This window comes from Alternaria hordeiaustralica (assembly GCF_023758085.1).
Source record: "Alternaria hordeiaustralica strain BMP 2776 chromosome Unknown scaffold_4, whole genome shotgun sequence".
Lineage (NCBI taxonomy): Eukaryota > Fungi > Ascomycota > Dothideomycetes > Pleosporales > Pleosporaceae > Alternaria > Alternaria hordeiaustralica.
In genome coordinates, this window is record NW_026056776.1 from 193,798 (window position 1) to 211,225 (window position 17,428).

General features: G+C 52.6%; 8 protein-coding genes across 8 annotated transcripts; 2 read left to right on the forward strand and 6 right to left on the reverse strand.

The window, feature by feature from the left end:
* Positions 1 to 154: 154 nt before the first annotated feature.
* Positions 155 to 1,027, forward strand: J4E84_002883 (uncharacterized protein; the record flags this gene model as incomplete). The annotated part of the gene is made up of 1 exon (XM_049385501.1): positions 155 to 1,027. The coding sequence occupies one exon, from the start codon at positions 155 to 157 to the stop codon at positions 1,025 to 1,027; it is 873 nt and encodes a 290-aa protein (XP_049246378.1).
* A 78-nt stretch (positions 1,028 to 1,105) lies between these two features.
* J4E84_002884 (uncharacterized protein) lies at positions 1,106 to 2,021 on the reverse strand (the record flags this gene model as incomplete). Its single annotated transcript, XM_049385502.1, has 2 exons — positions 1,106 to 1,837; positions 1,971 to 2,021. 2 exons carry the CDS (start codon positions 2,019 to 2,021, stop codon positions 1,106 to 1,108), a joined length of 783 nt encoding a protein of 260 aa, XP_049246379.1.
* A 1,245-nt stretch (positions 2,022 to 3,266) lies between these two features.
* Positions 3,267 to 4,226, reverse strand: J4E84_002885 (uncharacterized protein; the record flags this gene model as incomplete). The annotated part of the gene is made up of 1 exon (XM_049385503.1): positions 3,267 to 4,226. One exon carries the CDS (start codon positions 4,224 to 4,226, stop codon positions 3,267 to 3,269), a length of 960 nt encoding a protein of 319 aa, XP_049246380.1.
* Positions 4,227 to 4,727: 501 nt separating this feature from the next.
* On the reverse strand, positions 4,728 to 5,696 carry J4E84_002886 (uncharacterized protein; the record flags this gene model as incomplete). The annotated part of the gene is made up of 1 exon (XM_049385504.1): positions 4,728 to 5,696. One exon carries the CDS (start codon positions 5,694 to 5,696, stop codon positions 4,728 to 4,730), a length of 969 nt encoding a protein of 322 aa, XP_049246381.1.
* A 655-nt stretch (positions 5,697 to 6,351) lies between these two features.
* Positions 6,352 to 7,869, forward strand: J4E84_002887 (uncharacterized protein; the record flags this gene model as incomplete). Its single annotated transcript, XM_049385505.1, has 1 exon — positions 6,352 to 7,869. The coding sequence occupies one exon, from the start codon at positions 6,352 to 6,354 to the stop codon at positions 7,867 to 7,869; it is 1,518 nt and encodes a 505-aa protein (XP_049246382.1).
* Positions 7,870 to 8,000: 131 nt separating this feature from the next.
* J4E84_002888 (uncharacterized protein) lies at positions 8,001 to 10,661 on the reverse strand (the record flags this gene model as incomplete). The annotated part of the gene is made up of 7 exons (XM_049385506.1): positions 8,001 to 9,006; positions 9,366 to 9,527; positions 9,578 to 10,016; positions 10,102 to 10,297; positions 10,372 to 10,421; positions 10,480 to 10,527; positions 10,595 to 10,661. The coding sequence occupies 7 exons, from the start codon at positions 10,659 to 10,661 to the stop codon at positions 8,001 to 8,003; spliced, it is 1,968 nt and encodes a 655-aa protein (XP_049246383.1).
* A 966-nt stretch (positions 10,662 to 11,627) lies between these two features.
* On the reverse strand, positions 11,628 to 14,495 carry J4E84_002889 (uncharacterized protein; the record flags this gene model as incomplete). Its single annotated transcript, XM_049385507.1, has 5 exons — positions 11,628 to 13,254; positions 13,305 to 13,544; positions 13,591 to 14,282; positions 14,332 to 14,436; positions 14,487 to 14,495. 5 exons carry the CDS (start codon positions 14,493 to 14,495, stop codon positions 11,628 to 11,630), a joined length of 2,673 nt encoding a protein of 890 aa, XP_049246384.1.
* A 288-nt stretch (positions 14,496 to 14,783) lies between these two features.
* On the reverse strand, positions 14,784 to 16,043 carry J4E84_002890 (uncharacterized protein; the record flags this gene model as incomplete). Its single annotated transcript, XM_049385508.1, has 1 exon — positions 14,784 to 16,043. The coding sequence occupies one exon, from the start codon at positions 16,041 to 16,043 to the stop codon at positions 14,784 to 14,786; it is 1,260 nt and encodes a 419-aa protein (XP_049246385.1).
* Between the last annotated feature and the right edge of the window lie 1,385 nt (positions 16,044 to 17,428).

Genomic DNA, 17,428 nt, shown 5'->3' on the forward strand with positions numbered 1-17,428 from the left:
AAAAATTGAGGCATGCTTTCACGCAACCGTGCTAGTTTGTTAGCAAAAAGGGCCACTCTACACAAAGCTTGTCCATCTCGAGGCCTAATTTATATTACAAGTACATTCGTCTCCTATCCCGAGCCTTCTGTCAAAGAGTTGCCCAAAACCCGAAATGTCTGTCAACTCCGTCTACCTAGTCATCCATTCCCACTCACGTTCCGAAGACAAACCCCCATTCCGCGTCGCCTCCGCCGAACTACCTAAGATCCCTTCTCAGTGGACCGGCCATGATCGCATCCAATATGAATACCCTAGTGTCGGCGTCACCATGTCCGGTACCACGCTCGCTGAAAAATGGTACATCGAACTAGAGTACCCCAAAAATCCGGAGCAATACCTCGAGATTATCGCGTGGTTCAATGATTTAGAAGCAGCGGACAAGAAACTGACTGATTGCGTGTTGCAAGGCTGTAATCCCAACGCAGACACGGACGAAGAAGGGAACGTGGAGAAGAAGAAGGTAAACGCGACTTGGACAGATACTTTGGACGGCAACACAACAGCATTCTACCGCATCGATTCAAGGCAGGAAAACCTCGACGGCACATTCTCGCAAGCCATGCGATCTCACTGGTGGGAAGTCATACGCGTCGATCTCGAACAGCCAGACGTATACAGCGCGAAATGGAATGAGAAAGACCGGTCAACTTACTTGGAGACTTCAGAAAGGATCAACTCCCTTCTGACTTTGAAAAGGGTTCAGGGGCTGAGCGAGCAGGAGGCGGAGGAGTTGGATGGGCTACAGAAGGGATTGGGTTGGGTGGGTGTCAAGAGGGTTAAGTCGCACGATTATACTGGTGGGTATGTCAAGCGGAGCGAGGAGGACAGCGATGGAGTTAAGGAGTATCTCAAAAACGAGAACGTGCAATACAGTAGTGAGGATGAGGAGGATCTGAGAGTGAGGAAGCTGGAACCAGGCTACGGGAAGCTGGACGTGAAGGATCATGAGGTCATGGGGGATAATGTATGGGGCGACAAGTTGTAGTCGCACAAACGCTGCGAGGATCTGTCCGTTTTTGTTGCATTTCAGTCTTTTTGGAATATTGATACATAGGCATGCTTTTTACAAAGCACCTAGTTCCTTCAACTTGCTAATCATGCCATCCACATCCTCAACCTTGACACCACCCTTCCGTGGTGGTGGCTCAGTGACCTTTACTGTCTTCAATCTGATCTCCGTGTCTAGCCCATAGTCGCTCAGACTCTTCTTGTCCAGCTTCTTCTTCTTCGCCTTCATGATGTTGGGTAAACTAGCGTATCGGGGTTCGTTGAGGCGCAGATCCGTGGTAATGACCATGGGAAGTTTGGCTTTGATTGTTTGAACACCACCGTCGACTTCTTGGACGACTTCGACGGTTTGATCGTTGATTGTGACTTTGGAGGCTTGTGTTGCTTGCGGCCAGTTGAGGAGGCCTGCGAGCATTTGTCCTGTTTGGCCGGCGTCGTCGTCGATGGCTTGCTTGCCTAGGATTACAAGATTGCTCTTTTGCTCATCTACTACTTTCCGTAGAAGCTTCGCGACGCCTAGCGGTTCCAGGGCGTCCTTCTCTTCTACGACTACGTGTATGCCTCGGTCTGCGCCCATGGCCATGGCTGTGCGGAGGATGTCTTGGGATTTGGGGACGCCGGCGGAGAAGGCGACGATCTCTTCTACGTTGGGGGCATTCGCGTGGTGGGCCTTCTTTTCGCGCATACGAACGGCTTCTTCGATGGAGAGTTCGTCGAAGGGATTCATCGAGTGCTTGACGTTTGCGGTTTCTACGGCGGTTTGGGCGCGGTTGACGCGGGGCTTGACCTGATCGTGGTGTCAGTGTCATTCGCTACTGAGACAGCCGTCTTGAGTGCCATCATCCTCGAAGCCATTCTTTCAAGCCTTCAAGTGTCGAACATGCATGCGCCATGTCCATGTGTTGGTGTAATGGACGTACCGCATAGTCAATGACCCGCTTGACGGGCACTAATATCCTCAGTCCTGACATTGTGTGTTTGTTTCCTCCTCAGCACCGGGCAGCGTAATGTTTCGGGGGTATCACCGGTAATGATGTAGAAGAACCAGGGTGGGGGATAGCATCGGAGCTGCTTCTTGCGTTCGCGCTGCTTAGCCGAGGCTTTTTCCGATGTCCGCGGCGGCCTTGGCGGGGCGATATCGTCTGATCAGGAAGCGCCACTCCTGCGCAACTTGAACTGTGTAATTTAATACATGATTTTTCAGTATACTTCGCAGAGCTGGTGGAACTTACTTTCGTGGACATCTCCCATGTCTTCATATTTGCGGAAGAATAAGCCCATCAGATATGCTGGCAGCTTACTTCCCTGCTTGATTGTTCACGATGCCGGATCATGTGTGGCTTGCCCCTTCGTTTGATGAGCTGAGGATTGCTCAGCGCACATTTATGTTGTTATAAAAAGACTCCATCTACTGCTCTCGAATTTTTCAGTTCCAGACCCATCCTTGTCGTTTACAGTCAAAGTTACATTGGCAAGGGCTTCCATCATGCTCAATATTCTTGTCATCACACTGGCAGGAGATCAATCCACGCCATTCGGTGTATCAGATAAGATTGCGCCTCGTCTGATACAACGAGCAGCGGTCCACGAGTCCCGCACGGTAAAAGACGCTATCGACTGCCTCAGTACAGACTGGCCAAATGCTATTCTAGTCCAAAGCAATCACATCCTGGAGAACGAAGAACCGAGTACCACGCTACGTAATCACTTGATCGAACGAACCAGAAACGGCTGTACTACAATATTCACGGGATACTTCCATTGGCCAATGTATAGAGTGGACGCCTTCGAGGCTCTCTTCAAGGACGGTTTCGGGCTTCAGTGGGAGTTAGTAAGAAGTGAGAACGTAATTACTGATCTTGTACAAAACGATCCTGGTTTGCTGCGTACCACGGTCCTCTCCCCAATAATCCAGAATCAAGACCTCCTCCTCCGAGGCGTACCTAAAGAACAGGCCGTATACCGTGCTCGACAACAACCGGAACGTCTCGCTTCAGTAGCCTTTGCAGCAGTAGGCTCAGGAAGGGTGGGTTTTATAGGATGTGGAGGTGACGAAGTGGACAGACTGGTCTTGGCTATGTGTGGATTAGACCGTCCCACAGATGCTCCTGGGAACTCTTTCAAGAGTCACCACGGAGACCATTGACTTTACAGTTGTACTCACCATCCTTCTACGTCGGTTTCTGGATTCGAATGAAGATACGTAGATTACATATTCAAGAGTTACCCAAGCCCTCGGCAAACTGTTGACAGCTGGCGCAAAACCCGAAGGTTCTAGCAGCGTTATACTCCCAACACTGCTGCGCATAGTCTGGCGTGGTCGTCCCACAGCCATCACCTAACAGAACACAGTCGTACCCATTGCTAAATGCATCAGTCAGGGTTCCACCCACGCACTGGTCGGTATTCACTCCTGTGAAGAACAACGTCCTAATACCCTCTTTATCCAGAAACTCTTTGAGGGGTGTCGTGGCACCCCACATCCCGCTCATCCTGTTCTTATGGATCCAGACGTCAGGCCTACTCTCCAACTTGCTGCCTTCGACATACATGGCATCAAGTGGAGGGTAGAGCGCTGCGTTCCAAGAATCGCGCATGAGTAATTTACCCCCCGCTACGGTTTTCCCGTCTGGAAACTTGAGCATCCCGCAGTCAGCACCGATACCACGGTAGAAAGACAGGTTTTCTTTGCCATGTCGATCCATGCTCACGCTTCCTTCCTGGTGTCCAAAAGCGTCGTCGGATTTAAAATCGGCATCTTCCGGAATGGAGAAGAAGCCAAATGCGCGTTTCACAGCTGGCGGCATCTCTTTGGCTTCTTCCTCCGTAAGCCCCCAATTTACCCATACGACCCTGATGCCAGCTTTTCGTGCAGCTGGGATAGCGTACTTGACCAACTGTTCGCAGGCAATGTGACCAGGACCTTTTTGGCCGCGGCCGAAAGCTTCGGAGAGAAAGAAGTTTTGCATGTCAATGATGACAAGGGCGGATTTCGAAGGATCGATTGTGATGGCATCAGCTCGTGTCTGGATGGTGTGTGTGGGCCCGGTAGTTGGTGACGAGTGCGTAGAGGGATGGGTGAGGTCAAAGCCATTCTTGGTAGAGTGCGACCAGAAGTTTGAAGGTGAGCCTATCAAGGCTTTTCGATGACTGTTGAGAGGGATAGTAGACGACATGACTGTGAGAACAGATGTTATGCTAGATTGAAGTGATCGAAGATCGATTTTTGATGGTAGATTTTGCTTAATGTCTTCGTGAAGATGCAGAATGGTATGTGTTAAGTAGATAGATGATCATACTGGCGATGAATTTAAGTCTTCAAGCAGTCATCGGATGCTGTGGCCACTATCAGAGTGCCAGATAAGGAAGGCCAGTAGCTCACCTGCCGAGGTGGGGTAGGCCGGGGTAGATCCGGAGATAGTCGTTTTGTCGAGGATATGACCAAGATGTCTTTCAACACACATAAGTATGTCTAATGCGTAGTACGAGATCGATCTGGGGTGGAGATCGTTTGCGCAGAATCATCGAACAGTTGCGTAATTGTCTGATAGACACTTCAGATGAAAGTTGCTTCTGAAACGACACCAGGCTGTGCGTCTGAGCGCGGCGAACACGCATGATACACTGAAAGAGAATGGAGTATACAGGACATGGTCTCCTACTGGTTGTATTGGCTGTTACCGGGTTCCCGCAAGCCGCAACCTCGCAACTTGCACAAGCTGTGGTGCCTCTTCTTTGTAAAGGGCCGCGCTGTCAGAGTCGACTATCAGACGCAAATAGTCCCTGTATTCTTCTTCATGACCAATAGACTTGTAATACTCCGCAAGTTGTAACATGGAAGGTTTGTGTCCAACGACAGACGCCACATGTAACCACTCTCGCGCAAGCTTCGCGGCGCTTCCGCGTCTCCAGGTCAGTAACCAGTTGAGCGCATGTCGTATGCTACCGTTTTCTAAAACAGACGAGTTCGATGCTGCCACTTCTTGATAGAAGCCAGTGAGGTCCAGTATGGCTTGTCTGTGACCGGATGCTGCTGCTTTGCTCGTATACCGCAACCACTTTTCGCTTGTTTTCGGCTCATAGGCTGCGAGTTCGTAGTATGAAAGCGGATCATCACCTTCGAGAGCGCCTTTCTGGAAATATGACTGAGCTTCTGCCTGTACTTTCGGATCTTTGTCTGCTTTGAGTAGATAACCGAGCGCATTCCAGGGTGCTATAAGGGGAAATTGCATCGCATGCGTTAATGGCCTTCCAGTTTGATCATTAAGAGTTGAAGGCTTGATGGCTTCTTGATATGCTTTTATGGCCTCTTGCTTCTGTCCTGCTTGCTCAAGGAAGAGTCCTCTTAGAGTCAAAACTTCAACTACTAGAGTTGGAGTCTTTTCCAAGGTCTGCAAGTCAATCGTGTCGAGCAGCTGGCGGTATTGGGCGATATCTTTCTGTGGAAAGAGCCTTGCAATCTCTTGAGCGGGCTGGTTGCCCAAATTGCCAAGGTAGACGACAGTCAGGATGTGTACGATCGCGAGAGGATCCCCTGCGTGCGCACATCCTTGCAGAAGCATACCAGCGACTTCTTTGTGCTGACTAGGAGGCAGTCGAGCTCTTATCTCTGGATTGCTGAGATCGGGCACTTTGAATGTGGCCATCGCAAGAGATGTAATATCAATTAATCGGACGTTGTATTCTGCTCATGTCAGTGCCATCTATAGAGGGGAGTATGGGCCGCGAACCTACTCTCGACTATCCGCAAAACGTTGTCGCTATGGGAAGTTGTTTTCGTTTTCGCAACGAAGTCATTGTAGATGCTCAGAGCCGTACGCGGCTCGATATTGAGTACGCTTTGTTGCTTGCATATGGTGTAGAAGCCCAGTCGAGCGCGAGTATCAACTTCAACACGTGCTTTTGGATCCAATTTTCGGTTGATGGAATAATTCTGGGTTCGCATGCCCGTTGCAAGCCAATGCGAGGCCATCGGATATCTCGTAGCATTGTAGCGGATGGCTAGAGTTGTTTGACGCGATCGGCACGACAAACATGGCTCTAGACGCGCGATTGCGCTTGCTGAGCGTAATACTGCGCGAGGAGTCGACATAGTTACGAGATGACTGCTCGACAGTTGGTGAACGGCGATGCGGTAATCCTTGGAATTCACCAGGCCCGCTAGTCTCGGGGGTCCGCAATGGCCGCGAAATCTTGGCACGCCAGAATCTTTTCCACATCGCGCGATCCACCAACGCAGCAACGACAAGAACAGTCGCGGTTCGCACACGACGCGTATCAACCCACAGCAACGAAGACGCAATGGTCACTACACGAGGCGGAACAGAGACGCCAGGCGCACCGACACCGACGCCGCGCAGCTCGACAAGGAAAGCCGCAGGAAAGCGAGAACTCGAGTCGCTAGAGACGCCGACACAAACGAAAAGGCAGAGGAAGTCTGCGCCCGCGTCGTCCTCCAAGAAGAGATCTGCCAAGCAGTCGGCCGATTCGGATGCGCCTTCACAAGGACTTTCGCAAGAGTCCGTAGAGGATGTCTCAGACACAATTGCTGTCGCCGCCGCGCCTGCGACCCAAGACCCTCAGACGCCGACACAGGATGAATTTCTGCCACTCCGACGCCGATCGAGTCCCCACGTTGTAGTCAGCAGGAAGTCGCCGGATGATTCGACGGCCACGGACAGCTTCGGTGAAGGCAGGGAAGAGGCGCCAGCAACTTCACAAAATCCGTCCTTTTACACACCAGCGCAGCAGCCTGGTTCAGGTTCAGGCTCAGTATACGCGACGCCCGCCACAACATTTAAGCAACCTGAGGGATCACCTACACCCAAGGCTAAGACTGGAGATGGCCAGACGCTGGCACCAGGCTCAGCGAAGAGAGGCAGAGGCCGCCCGAAGAAGGTTGTAGAGACGCCGTCCAAGTTCCCCGACGAGATTCCAACGTCCTCGTACGAGAGCAGCACAGCTCCTATACCCTCGCAAGGCGACGCGCCTCCTTCAGCACAACCTGAAAAGACGCATAGACGCTTTGGTAGCGAGGAGCCTGCCGAGTCGCAAGATTCGCCCGTTGCGATCAAGCAAGGCCACAAGCGATATGAAGCTTCTCAGCCCATCGAGTCACTACCCCCAACGCAAACAAGCCAAGTCGACCAGGACGAAGCAAGCGATTCGGACGACGAAGCCCCCGAGGTAGTCACCACAGCCGCTGCAGGTTCGAAAGCACGAGCTGCGCAAGCCGAAGCCGACCGCGCGCAGAAGGCTCAGCAAGCAAAGGAGCAGGCCAAGCGGCAAGCGCGCGAGGAACTCGTTGCTGCTCAACAAGCTGCAAAGCGCGAGCGTGAGGAAAAGAAGGCAAAGAAGTTGGCGAAGAAAGCTGCCAAGGAAGCAAAGGCTGCCGCCGGCCCCCTCGAGAAAGAGCCGGAAGTTGCGTCGCGCATGGACATCGACGTATCAAACGGTCTCCTGCCCGCTTCCCTCCTCGAGACCATCGACGACCAGCGCCCTCCCACGCCACCGCCCCAGCGCCGCGGAAAGACAGAGGAGGAACTTAGGAAGGAGAAGCTCAACCACCATATCAAGTTCCTGGAGCGCGTCGACAAGCCAGCGAAGGATGTGAAAAAGGGCAAGCTCAGCGTAGCGGTATTGGCACAGCAGAACCGGGTGCTGCCGCCCAAGGTCAACAGGAATACGAAGAACGTACGTGAACACTGGTTGAAGGGGCGCGAAATGGACAAGAAGGCAGGGAAACCCGGCGTTAGGTTCGGGAAGAAGATGGAGAGGAGGCCGCATGGTAACCGGGGTTTCTTGAGGAACGGAGAGTAGATAATAGCACAGTGCCAGTCGAACTTGTGCAGTATGATGCGAATGATATCCATTGTCATCTTGATATTTATGCTTCTGATGATAAGTTTTGCCGCCCATCGTGTTGTCCACTTTCATACCTGCTATGCCACCTACCGCCGTCCAGGTCTCTTTGGCTTCGCAAATCCCTTGCTCTCCTCCTTCTTCTCCACCTTAAACTCGTCCAGGATAACCTGCTCAGTAATCTCATCTGGGTCCGTCGCCTCAATCTTCTTCTCCACCTTGAGCCCACCATCGTTCTGCGCCAGACTGACCACATTGCCCCTACTCGCTGCATACAGCATCCTCTCCCTGATCTTCGCTCCGCTCGGACACGTCGAGATGAACACGATACTCGCAGCAGCGTCATCGTGACGGTAGAACGAGTACCGCGGCTCCTTAGCATCGATAGCCTGGGAGAGAGTCGAAGGCGTCGCTGACGAAGAAGACACAAGCTGAAGCGTCTCCGACGCGCCGTCCATGCGCAACTGCACGAGGTTATCCGTTCCACCCTGTCCCAACTTCTTCAACGCGCCGCCAATCTCATCATCAGCCCGAATAGCGATCCTGCCTCCTTGGGCCAAACCCTGGCCGCGTGTGCCTCTGCTCTCCAGGGCCTCGGCAGCCTTGATATCCTGCAGCGATTGTTCCTCCGCTGTCAGCGGGTTGTCAGACGCTGTATGCGCAATGTGTTTTTCCCAGCCTTCCGGCGTGAGCTCTGATGCTTCGGTCGTGAAGACACTCTCGCTGAAATGCTCTCCGCCTAGTTCACGCACGAGAGTGAGGCGCGTGGATGCGAAGAGCATTTTCTGGCGTACCGGCGCGGCATTGGGTACGTATGTTACGGCTACGAGAGATTTGTCGGGCGAGGAGAGCGAGTCGGCGCGGCGAAGGAGAAGGTAGAGTGCGGCATTGGGCTGGATGCGGGACTGGAGATTGGAGAGGTCGGCGAGGAAAGTCGATGCTGACGAGGATATGGTGTCGCTGGGGATGATGGTCTCGTTTTGGATTGTGGCTAGGATTCCGCGTTGCGAGCTTGAGGTTATGAGGCTGCCGACGGCGGATTTGAGCTCCTGGGAAGCTATGGGCGTTGTTAGTGGGGTGCGAGGTTGGAGCGCGCTGGAAGATCGTTACCGGAGATACCAGACTGCATCTTGGCAAGTCTCTACTACAGTGTTTTCTGTGGTTGTCGAGACACTCAAAGAAGAGGCTGCAATGTTGTTGAATGCACTGATTTCAACGTGTACACTGACGTCGAACCAGCGGTGATGCTGTACTATAGTGGGGCAGGTGGGCTGGACGGCCGATGCACCTTGGCAGCCCTGCTTCCATCATGCAGTCTGGTCCCTGAGTGGCGTTTCTGAAGTTCATTTGTTGTTGTATTTCACATGAATTACAGGCTTCAACATACTTGGAAATCAACGTATGCTTATCGAAGGGCGCTCTTCAACGGACTGTGAAACACAATGCAAGCTCACTCCTCATATGCCCCACCAGGCAGCATCTCTCTGCCTTTCTCCAACACACCCTTCAGATATTCGTACACGGTAAATGTGACAGCTTGACCGGGGGCTACTCGCATCACACGCGGTGTGATACCCTTGTAGAAACTGCGGATACCTTCTTGCTTCCACATGTCGCTGTGAATTGTCAGCTAACACTCGGAAGTTGGTTGCGCTCGAGAACTTACTTTCCGATGTTTACTATCCTCTGAATAGCAGTTTGACCTGCCTCCGCAGGCGTCTTCTGCAACCTCGTCTTAATGGTGTCGATCGGCGCGTTCGTAAACGGACCAACAGCACCACTGATCAGACCGATCAGACTCGTCTCGTAGCCAGGCAGATCTGTTGTGCCATGGTACTTCTGTAACTGCGCCCTGAGTTCCGAATATGCAGTGAAGTTTGCCGCTTGGTTTGTTCCCTGGCGCAAGGCTGTGAGCGAGACACCACGCCATAATGCGCCTGCACCTTCTTCCTTGATGACAGTATACATGGCATGCGCGGCGTTTCGGTACTTGGGTATATCGAGCGGATCGGCCATCGAGTGGTGCTGCGCTTGAAGACGGATCTTGACGACCTCCATAGGTGTGACGACGAGAACGGCCTCCGTGACACCAGCGGCAAGACCAGCTGTAAAGTGTTAGTATTCGGTCATTCTTGAGTAGACTCTGTTCCGAAAAGATGCGCCTTGCGATTCCGCGAGCTTCAAACTTACCCATAAATGTAGACTTTGACGCGACATTGCCCTCTTTGTCCGCTAACATCTGCTTATACCACTCATAACTTGTGAAGCGTATGGCCATCTTCGGGACGATGCCTGTGAGAACGGCGCCTAATCCCTTATATAGGCCTAATGCTGTCTCTCTCTTCACGATCTCAGTTCCGGTCGTAATGAACCCGCGCTTCTTTGCCTGTAATGTACACCAATCAGTGACGTTCTGGATAGTATATGCCGACCGCTTCGAAAGTATGATTGGGGACGTACTCCTGGAGCGCGAGCTCGTCTTGACAGTTGCATGCGGACTTTGATCGTATCTGATATCCAATTAGACTTGATGCGCAGATAACGTAGGCTTGGGGACTTGTAACTCACCGAGAGGATGACACGCGAGTGCCTCCATCATTCCAGCACCACCACCGGCTTCATGTCGCGTCAGTATCCTGCCATCGCGGTTGCATACCCTCCAAATTCCCAATTTGAGGCTTACCGATCAAGTTTGTGGCCGCCGACGCGGGCTTCTTGCCGCCAGGCCCTTGTACTGATTTCGCAGACATGTTGTGTAGAGTTGGAGCGCAAGTGTCCAGGAAGGTGTTTGCTGCGACGAATTGGGACCAAAGGGCGTCCAAGGCACGAGCACGTGGGGTTACACGAGATTGTGACACTGAAGGAGCGATCCTGAGCTGTAGCCCAACTTTCTGAACGAGAGCTGTGATGCGCTTTAGAAACCTCGGCTTCTAGAGATGACGACAGAGGGAGAGCAAGCAAGCTAATCAATAGCAACAGCTATGCGACGGGTATCAAGAAGGAGACTCGAAATGAGGTTTAGGAAAGCGAGAAAAGCACGAGCGCAAGGAAATCATTCAGTCATATTCCATACATTGCTGATCAGAAGCCTGCCTTGACTACCCGCGGGTGTGAGGACAAACACCCATTTGCTCCGCCAGCCTCGGCCCTTGCGTGAGCCCAGACCGCGTGTCTTAGTGTCGACTGGCACGCGTTTGTCTGGCAGCTGGCAAACAATGGGGTACCTTGGCAAACCCCGGATTTCGCCATGGGTGGGCGAGCGGAAGTTACGATGCGCTGATGTCGTTCGGCCGGCGATCGGCTCGAGGAATTACGTTGCCGAGCCACAGTTGCCCAGCTGCCCAAGCCATTGGCCGTTCATCATGGCCTGCTTGGGATGATAGCACATGCAATCCTGGTTTTATGCCTGAATTCGAGTTTCGCGTGTTTCCGGGTTCGCGCTTTCACAAGCTCGTGTAGGCGAGCGTCTGATGATGGATGAGGGGTGGAATGATCGACATGTGAAAGTGTGGGAGATGACGTTGGAGGGGCTGTCGGAAACTCTCCGCTGCAGAGCCCATCCCGAAAGCGGCCGACGTGCACGTGCGCGAAGATGCCTCGGAAGATGCCCAGGCAATCCTGACTGTCCTACAAGATGTTCCTCGGGACGTATTGAAGGAGAGATAAAAATGGGTATATTCTTACTACATCAAACGCTTCCCTCGGCAAACCTACAATCAGATGAATCTGACCTCATTGAACAGACTTGACCTGACCTGCATCAACGCAACCAGCTCCAACACAAAGTTCTGCAGTATGACCACGTTTGTAATGATGTGTAGTAAGCTCGCCTCTCGAATATCATCGTCTTCTGAATCCTCAGCACCTGTCGCCGCGTCATCAGAAGGTTCCTTTGGCGGTGGTTGGAACTTCGATAGCATGACCTCCACCTCCTTTGATCCAGCCGGCCGGCGGAAGCGAATACGCCTCTTGCCGAACTGACTCATCCTGATCTGTGATATGCTAGCGTCGACGTCGGACATCAAAGAAGGCTGCTGTACGGCGTACGTTCCTGACATAGGGGACGATGCTCGGGCAGGTGAACCAACGAGTGTCTGGCCTCCATATCTTGATGGTGCGGGTGATGTAGTGGGTGTGTTCCTTGCCTCAGAAAGAGTTTCCTTCCTGCCTCTCGGAGATTGCGCTCTGGAGGGCGTCGTCGGTTGGTTACGTACGTGTTGTGGTATTTGCGGCGTCCAAGATCCAACTGGAGTTTCCGAGGGAGGTCGCGCAGGCTTTGACTGAGGCGTCGACATTTTTGACTCCTCTACGAGATCCTGATGGAAGCGGAAGGCATGCTTACGGTTCGCGACGTGCTCGTCCCAGTCCTTGATATCGCTGCGCAGGGCATCGACTTGCGTCTGGAGACGTTGCAGGCATGCAAACAGTTGAGGAGCAGCAGAGGACTCCCATTTCGGAAACCTTTCTGCCAGGAACATGGCGCGCAAGTTTTCATTCGTGAACGACTCGACTTCAGGACTGTCGCTTTCGAAGTGGTAGTCGGCAGGGTCCACGGATAACCATCCTTCCAGACGCAGTTGTGAGCAGGTGCCGAGCGTAATCAATGCCTCAGTAAGCGCCAGATTTGTCTCGACATCGTTCGTAAGGAACCTCAGAAGTAAATCCATAAGAGACTGGAAGAGCGGATCTTCTGGAAGCAACTGATGTGGATCCACCTCCCTAGCTGAAGCTTCAGTCGAGTCGAAGTATCCTGGACTCTTCGAAGACGTTGCGGGTAAAGCGATGGTCTTCAAAGAGCAGGGATGTGACTCCAACAAACTCAGAGTATCTTTTAGATAGTTCTCGTACGCTTCATCAACACCTTCCAAGCCGGCGAGATCGATGGCGAGGTTTAGGTACAGCTCAAGCTCCTTGTTCAGGGATCCAACAGTTCTATTGTGTTCTTTATGATGCAAGTTCATCACCTTGACGAGAGATCCGAGAGCGTATCCATGGCTTTTGCTCAGTATCACAGTCGTCAACTTCAATGATGCAATGACCGTCTGTGGATTGCGCGATGCGGTGCTTCCCAAGACCAAGTCGACCAGATTGAACAAAGATGGGTTCAATTTGTCTTCATCCTTATCCGATGCAGTAAGCAGCATAAGTGACTGACGGCGCTTGACAGCTGCGGGGGACCGTGGTGTCGTGGTAGACGCGTAGTCCAGGAGTGCGAGTAGATACTGAAGCATCATGTGCACGAGCTCGGGGTGGTCAAGCGCATCTAGTATATGGCGAAGGTACGTAAGTACTGCGACGGATGAACCGCCATCGGCGTCGGACGACTCAAGTAGTGAAGGGTATCTGCACGGAGTCAGCTATGTACATATTGGAGACATACAAGAGTAACACACAATAGCTGCTGGAGGAACAAAGCTTGAAAGTGGTCAATCAATGTAACTCTAACATCCAGAGATCTGCAATGCTCGAGCACATCTTGCCAGAACGCAAGGTAAGACAAGAAGGTGAGAAGATGGCTCTGAAAGTCGGGTGTGAAGAAGTTCTCTGCTTGTGGATTGGGCTGCATCTCGGTGTAGTCGGAGAGTAGTAAGACAGGAGGCAGGTCATGCGCGGGGTGGAGTATTGATAGCTTTCTGGACAATGTTAGCTTCGTTGTCTCGGGTTCGGTGCGCTTCATACCTGCTCATCTGGCTGTAAAGTGCTCCCAAGCCAGTCGCCATGAGCGTAGGCAGATCACTATTGACGATCCACTGTTCCAGATCCATGGACCTGGACGCAGACTCGAATATGTACAGCAATCCGGTGCGCGCAAAATCCCCGATACGGCCTTCGTGGTGGACATGGTCGATGAGCTGATAGCACAAAGGGAAGTCCTCTTTCTGTGTGACGCCGGCGAAATCGGTTTTGGGGTTCAGCACTCGTCCCTCGCTGTTTGCGGATGTGGTCGTGAACCAGACATGCAGAATCTCTGGCTGTAGCCTGATCTTGGCTGCGATGCCGAAGAGCAGCTCCACGATGTCAGCCTCGATGTCCTCTCCTATGCCCATGCTGCCAGACCCGACTGTGCGGTCGATGAAGTTCATGAGCGAGGCGGCGAAGACGTCGTTCTCGAGGAAGTCCTCTTCCTCGCTGTCGATGAGGGCATTGTAGAAGGCCACGGCGTCCCTAACGGTACCCTCATCGTGTGCCGTCGCCGCGATCTTGGAGACGGCCGTATATATCTGCTGGGCGGCGGCGAACTGCAGGCACATGTGCGGCGCGGGGGATCGCGACTCGTCGCTGAGGATGGCTGTGAGGGCCTGGAAGCCGCGCCGGATGTTGCCCAGGGCTTCGCGGTCGTGGGCGAGGTTGGTCGACTTCTGCCATGTTTGCTGCCATGTGTCAGACTCGCAGCATTCCGGGTGACTCAGCCAGGCCTACCAGTATCTGATTGTAGCGCTGGCGGAAGCGTGCCAGCCGCTGTTGGGGGTTGTTCGGGGCGGCCTGCTTCTTCTTCTGGGACGACCCGCCGAGTAGCCTCACCCACTTGCTGTCGTCAGTGCGCGATCCATAGCTGCAGCAGGGCGAAGACGTACGAAATCCATTTGATGTCCTACTCACCCCGCATTTGCGCCGTGTACGTGGGGTCCAAGGGTGGAAAGGAGTGATGTCGACGCGGAGCGCGCCGTCGTGGAGCGAGCTCGAAACCAATCGCGTTGCATCCTTCTCCGCAGGCAGTCACCATTCACAACACACGACCTTGGAAAGAGTCTTGGGAAAGCACATTTGACATCAAGTATTATTAACATTACCAAGATTCTACAACTGCAAAGAACACACGGAAACATCGCAAGCTATGAAAATAGGAAGATTCGCTATGCAAACAGTCAAACTCAGATCGCAGCCTCCTCCTTCGTCCACTTGACCTCCTTCTTGACCTTGTCCCCATTCAGCGTCGGCAGCCCACTCATACCCAACATGTAATCCCTCCCCTTCAGAATCCACACGAAGAATGAAGGTACCTTCCATCCAAATACGGCACCAACGCCGCCTCCGCTACCGATGGGGACAACCATAGACTCCGTCGTGTTAGCCGTGTACACTCTGTCCTTGCCCTTGGGTTTCGCCTCTGGAAGCATGGGGTTGTAAGAGAACAGGTCGCGCTTGATGTTGGTGACTAGGGTAGGTAGAGCCAGGTTAATGTCCCAGTAGTTGTTGCGCGAATATGATGCGATGTCGCCGAAGCCGTAGACGCGGGGGCCTGCGATGTCGACGCGAAGGGTGGAATCGTTCGTTACGAGGTAGCCCTTCTCATTGAGCAATTGATCTGGCAGCCACGACGAGTTTGGTTGAACGCCGTAAGCGGGAACGTAGAGGTCTGCCTCAAGCTTGCCACCGTCCTTGAGGGTCAGCGCCGTGCGACCATCTTTTGTCTGCGCTGAATCGACCACTCGCGTGTTGTAGATGACCTCTACACCGAGCGCTTTGAGTTTCTGCTCTGCAATCTTGGCGATAGCAGGGCGGAGTCCGGGGAGAAGTTGCTTGTCCGATGTGATCAGCGTAACGTCAACTTTTGGCTGCACCTTGCTGAACCATCCTGGCTTGCCGTTGCGATGCTCAGCAACTTCGCCCGCGAATTCCACGCCTGTTGCACCTCCGCCAACGATAACAATCTTCTTTGCCGATGCGATTTGCTCGTTTGCCGAGCTGATCGCGTTCAGGGTACTTTGAGCATCGGCGCTCATCGAGAAAGCTTGGAAATAAGTCTTGCTTCCAGTTGCCACGACGAGCGCATGATACGTCAATGATTCGTCTTCTTGTCCCTTGTTGCTGCGAAATAGGAGGCGCCGCGATGATGGCTCTAGACCCGTAGCAGAGGCTTCGATGAAAGTAAAGTCGTCTTTGGAGTATTGCTTGAAGCCCTCATGCAGATCGAAGAGGACCTTGTCCGTCGACATGCGCTCGGTAGAAGCTGCCACTCGTGGAGAGGCAACCCTGAAGTACCACTGTGAAGATGGCGAGATGTTGTAGACATGATACTTGGCGTCATTCTTTGCCTTGAGAGCTGGTAGAATGTGCTTCAGGATGTAATGGGTTGCCTGTATGCCCGCGCCCGATGCGCCAACAATGACAATGTTGCGTTGTTCTGACATCGTGTGATTGGTCGTGCAGGAAGCCAGAAAGTAACCTAGAAGTAAGGATAAAAGATGATGTGTGATATGTTCAATATGTTTGGAAATGGGATGTTGAGATGCAATGTGTTGAATGATCTGAAAGCCGAAGATGTCTTGCTCTACATATACTCACCTCTTCAACCGCGTATGCACCGAGCGCCTGTCATCACCTGAACGACGGACCAATTTTTCGGGAAACTTGTAATCAAGCACTGAATCCCAGTCACATCGATGTAAGATCCTACGGACACTTCCTCGCTGTGTCGGCCGTTAACGCGTCGCGATAGCACACAGGCGAGGTTTGTAATGAGGGAAGGGCAGCCGCCGGTCGGATGCCCACAGATCCGTGAGACCGACAGTTCGTAAGCACATCGCCAAGGCATCGGCAGCTCTCATTGGCTCTGATGCTCAAGGACGCTGCATTTCCGCTTGCTGATCCAAGGATTTATCAATCACTACTGTCTTTTCCATTCACAAGCTTGATTTGTTTCGCGTTTATGGGATTTAGTCACATTGAATGAAGAATGCGATATCCCACCTACTCCCCAATGGACCCTTGAACACCTCCAGATCCCATCCACAAGACGCACAAGAGGTTTCTCAATCAGAGCATGCGCTCAAATCAAGTCTGCGATATCGTTTTCATCCTCCCGTTCATCGTCATCACTGTCGGAGTCGCTGTCTTCGTCGTCCGTTTATTCCACCAGCCCATTTCCTCCATGCGCGTCGTTCATGTGCTGGTACACTGCCCCCATTTGTGAGAAGACCTCGAGACACACCCAGCATATGTGTCCGTGACAGACGTTGCACTCGACGTGGTTGCATCCGTCGGCTTTCTCGATAAGTGTGGCGCATTTTCGGCATTCTTTCGTACCAGCGCCCGCTTTGTACTCGTCCAGAAGCTGCTCGTTATGCTTGTTCTTGGGGACATGCGATTCTGCGCAAGTCAAACCGACATGGGGCTCTGCATGGCATAGAGTGCACGTCTGGGTCAGACATGTAGGGCATGTGAAGATCTTACAAGATGCGTCGCGCCGATACACTGCTTTGCAGTCAGGCGCTCGACAATTGCGATAGATATCTGAAAAGTATCGGATATGATGAGTTAACGATGCCTTGAGCAACGCATCAACCATTGTTCCGGTAGCGTATTTATGCAGGTCTGCGATGGCTAGTGGTTGTTCGCAGTCTTCGTGCCAACATACTAGGGGAAAGTAATCGTCGCTTAGGTCGGATGAAGCTACCTCCAGTTGACGATCGAAGCATTCCTTGCAGGTATAGTGGCCGCATTTGGAGAGCTTAACGTCGTTCGTCGCATCGCGACAGATAGGACATATGTGTTGTGATGGTGGTAATAAGTAATT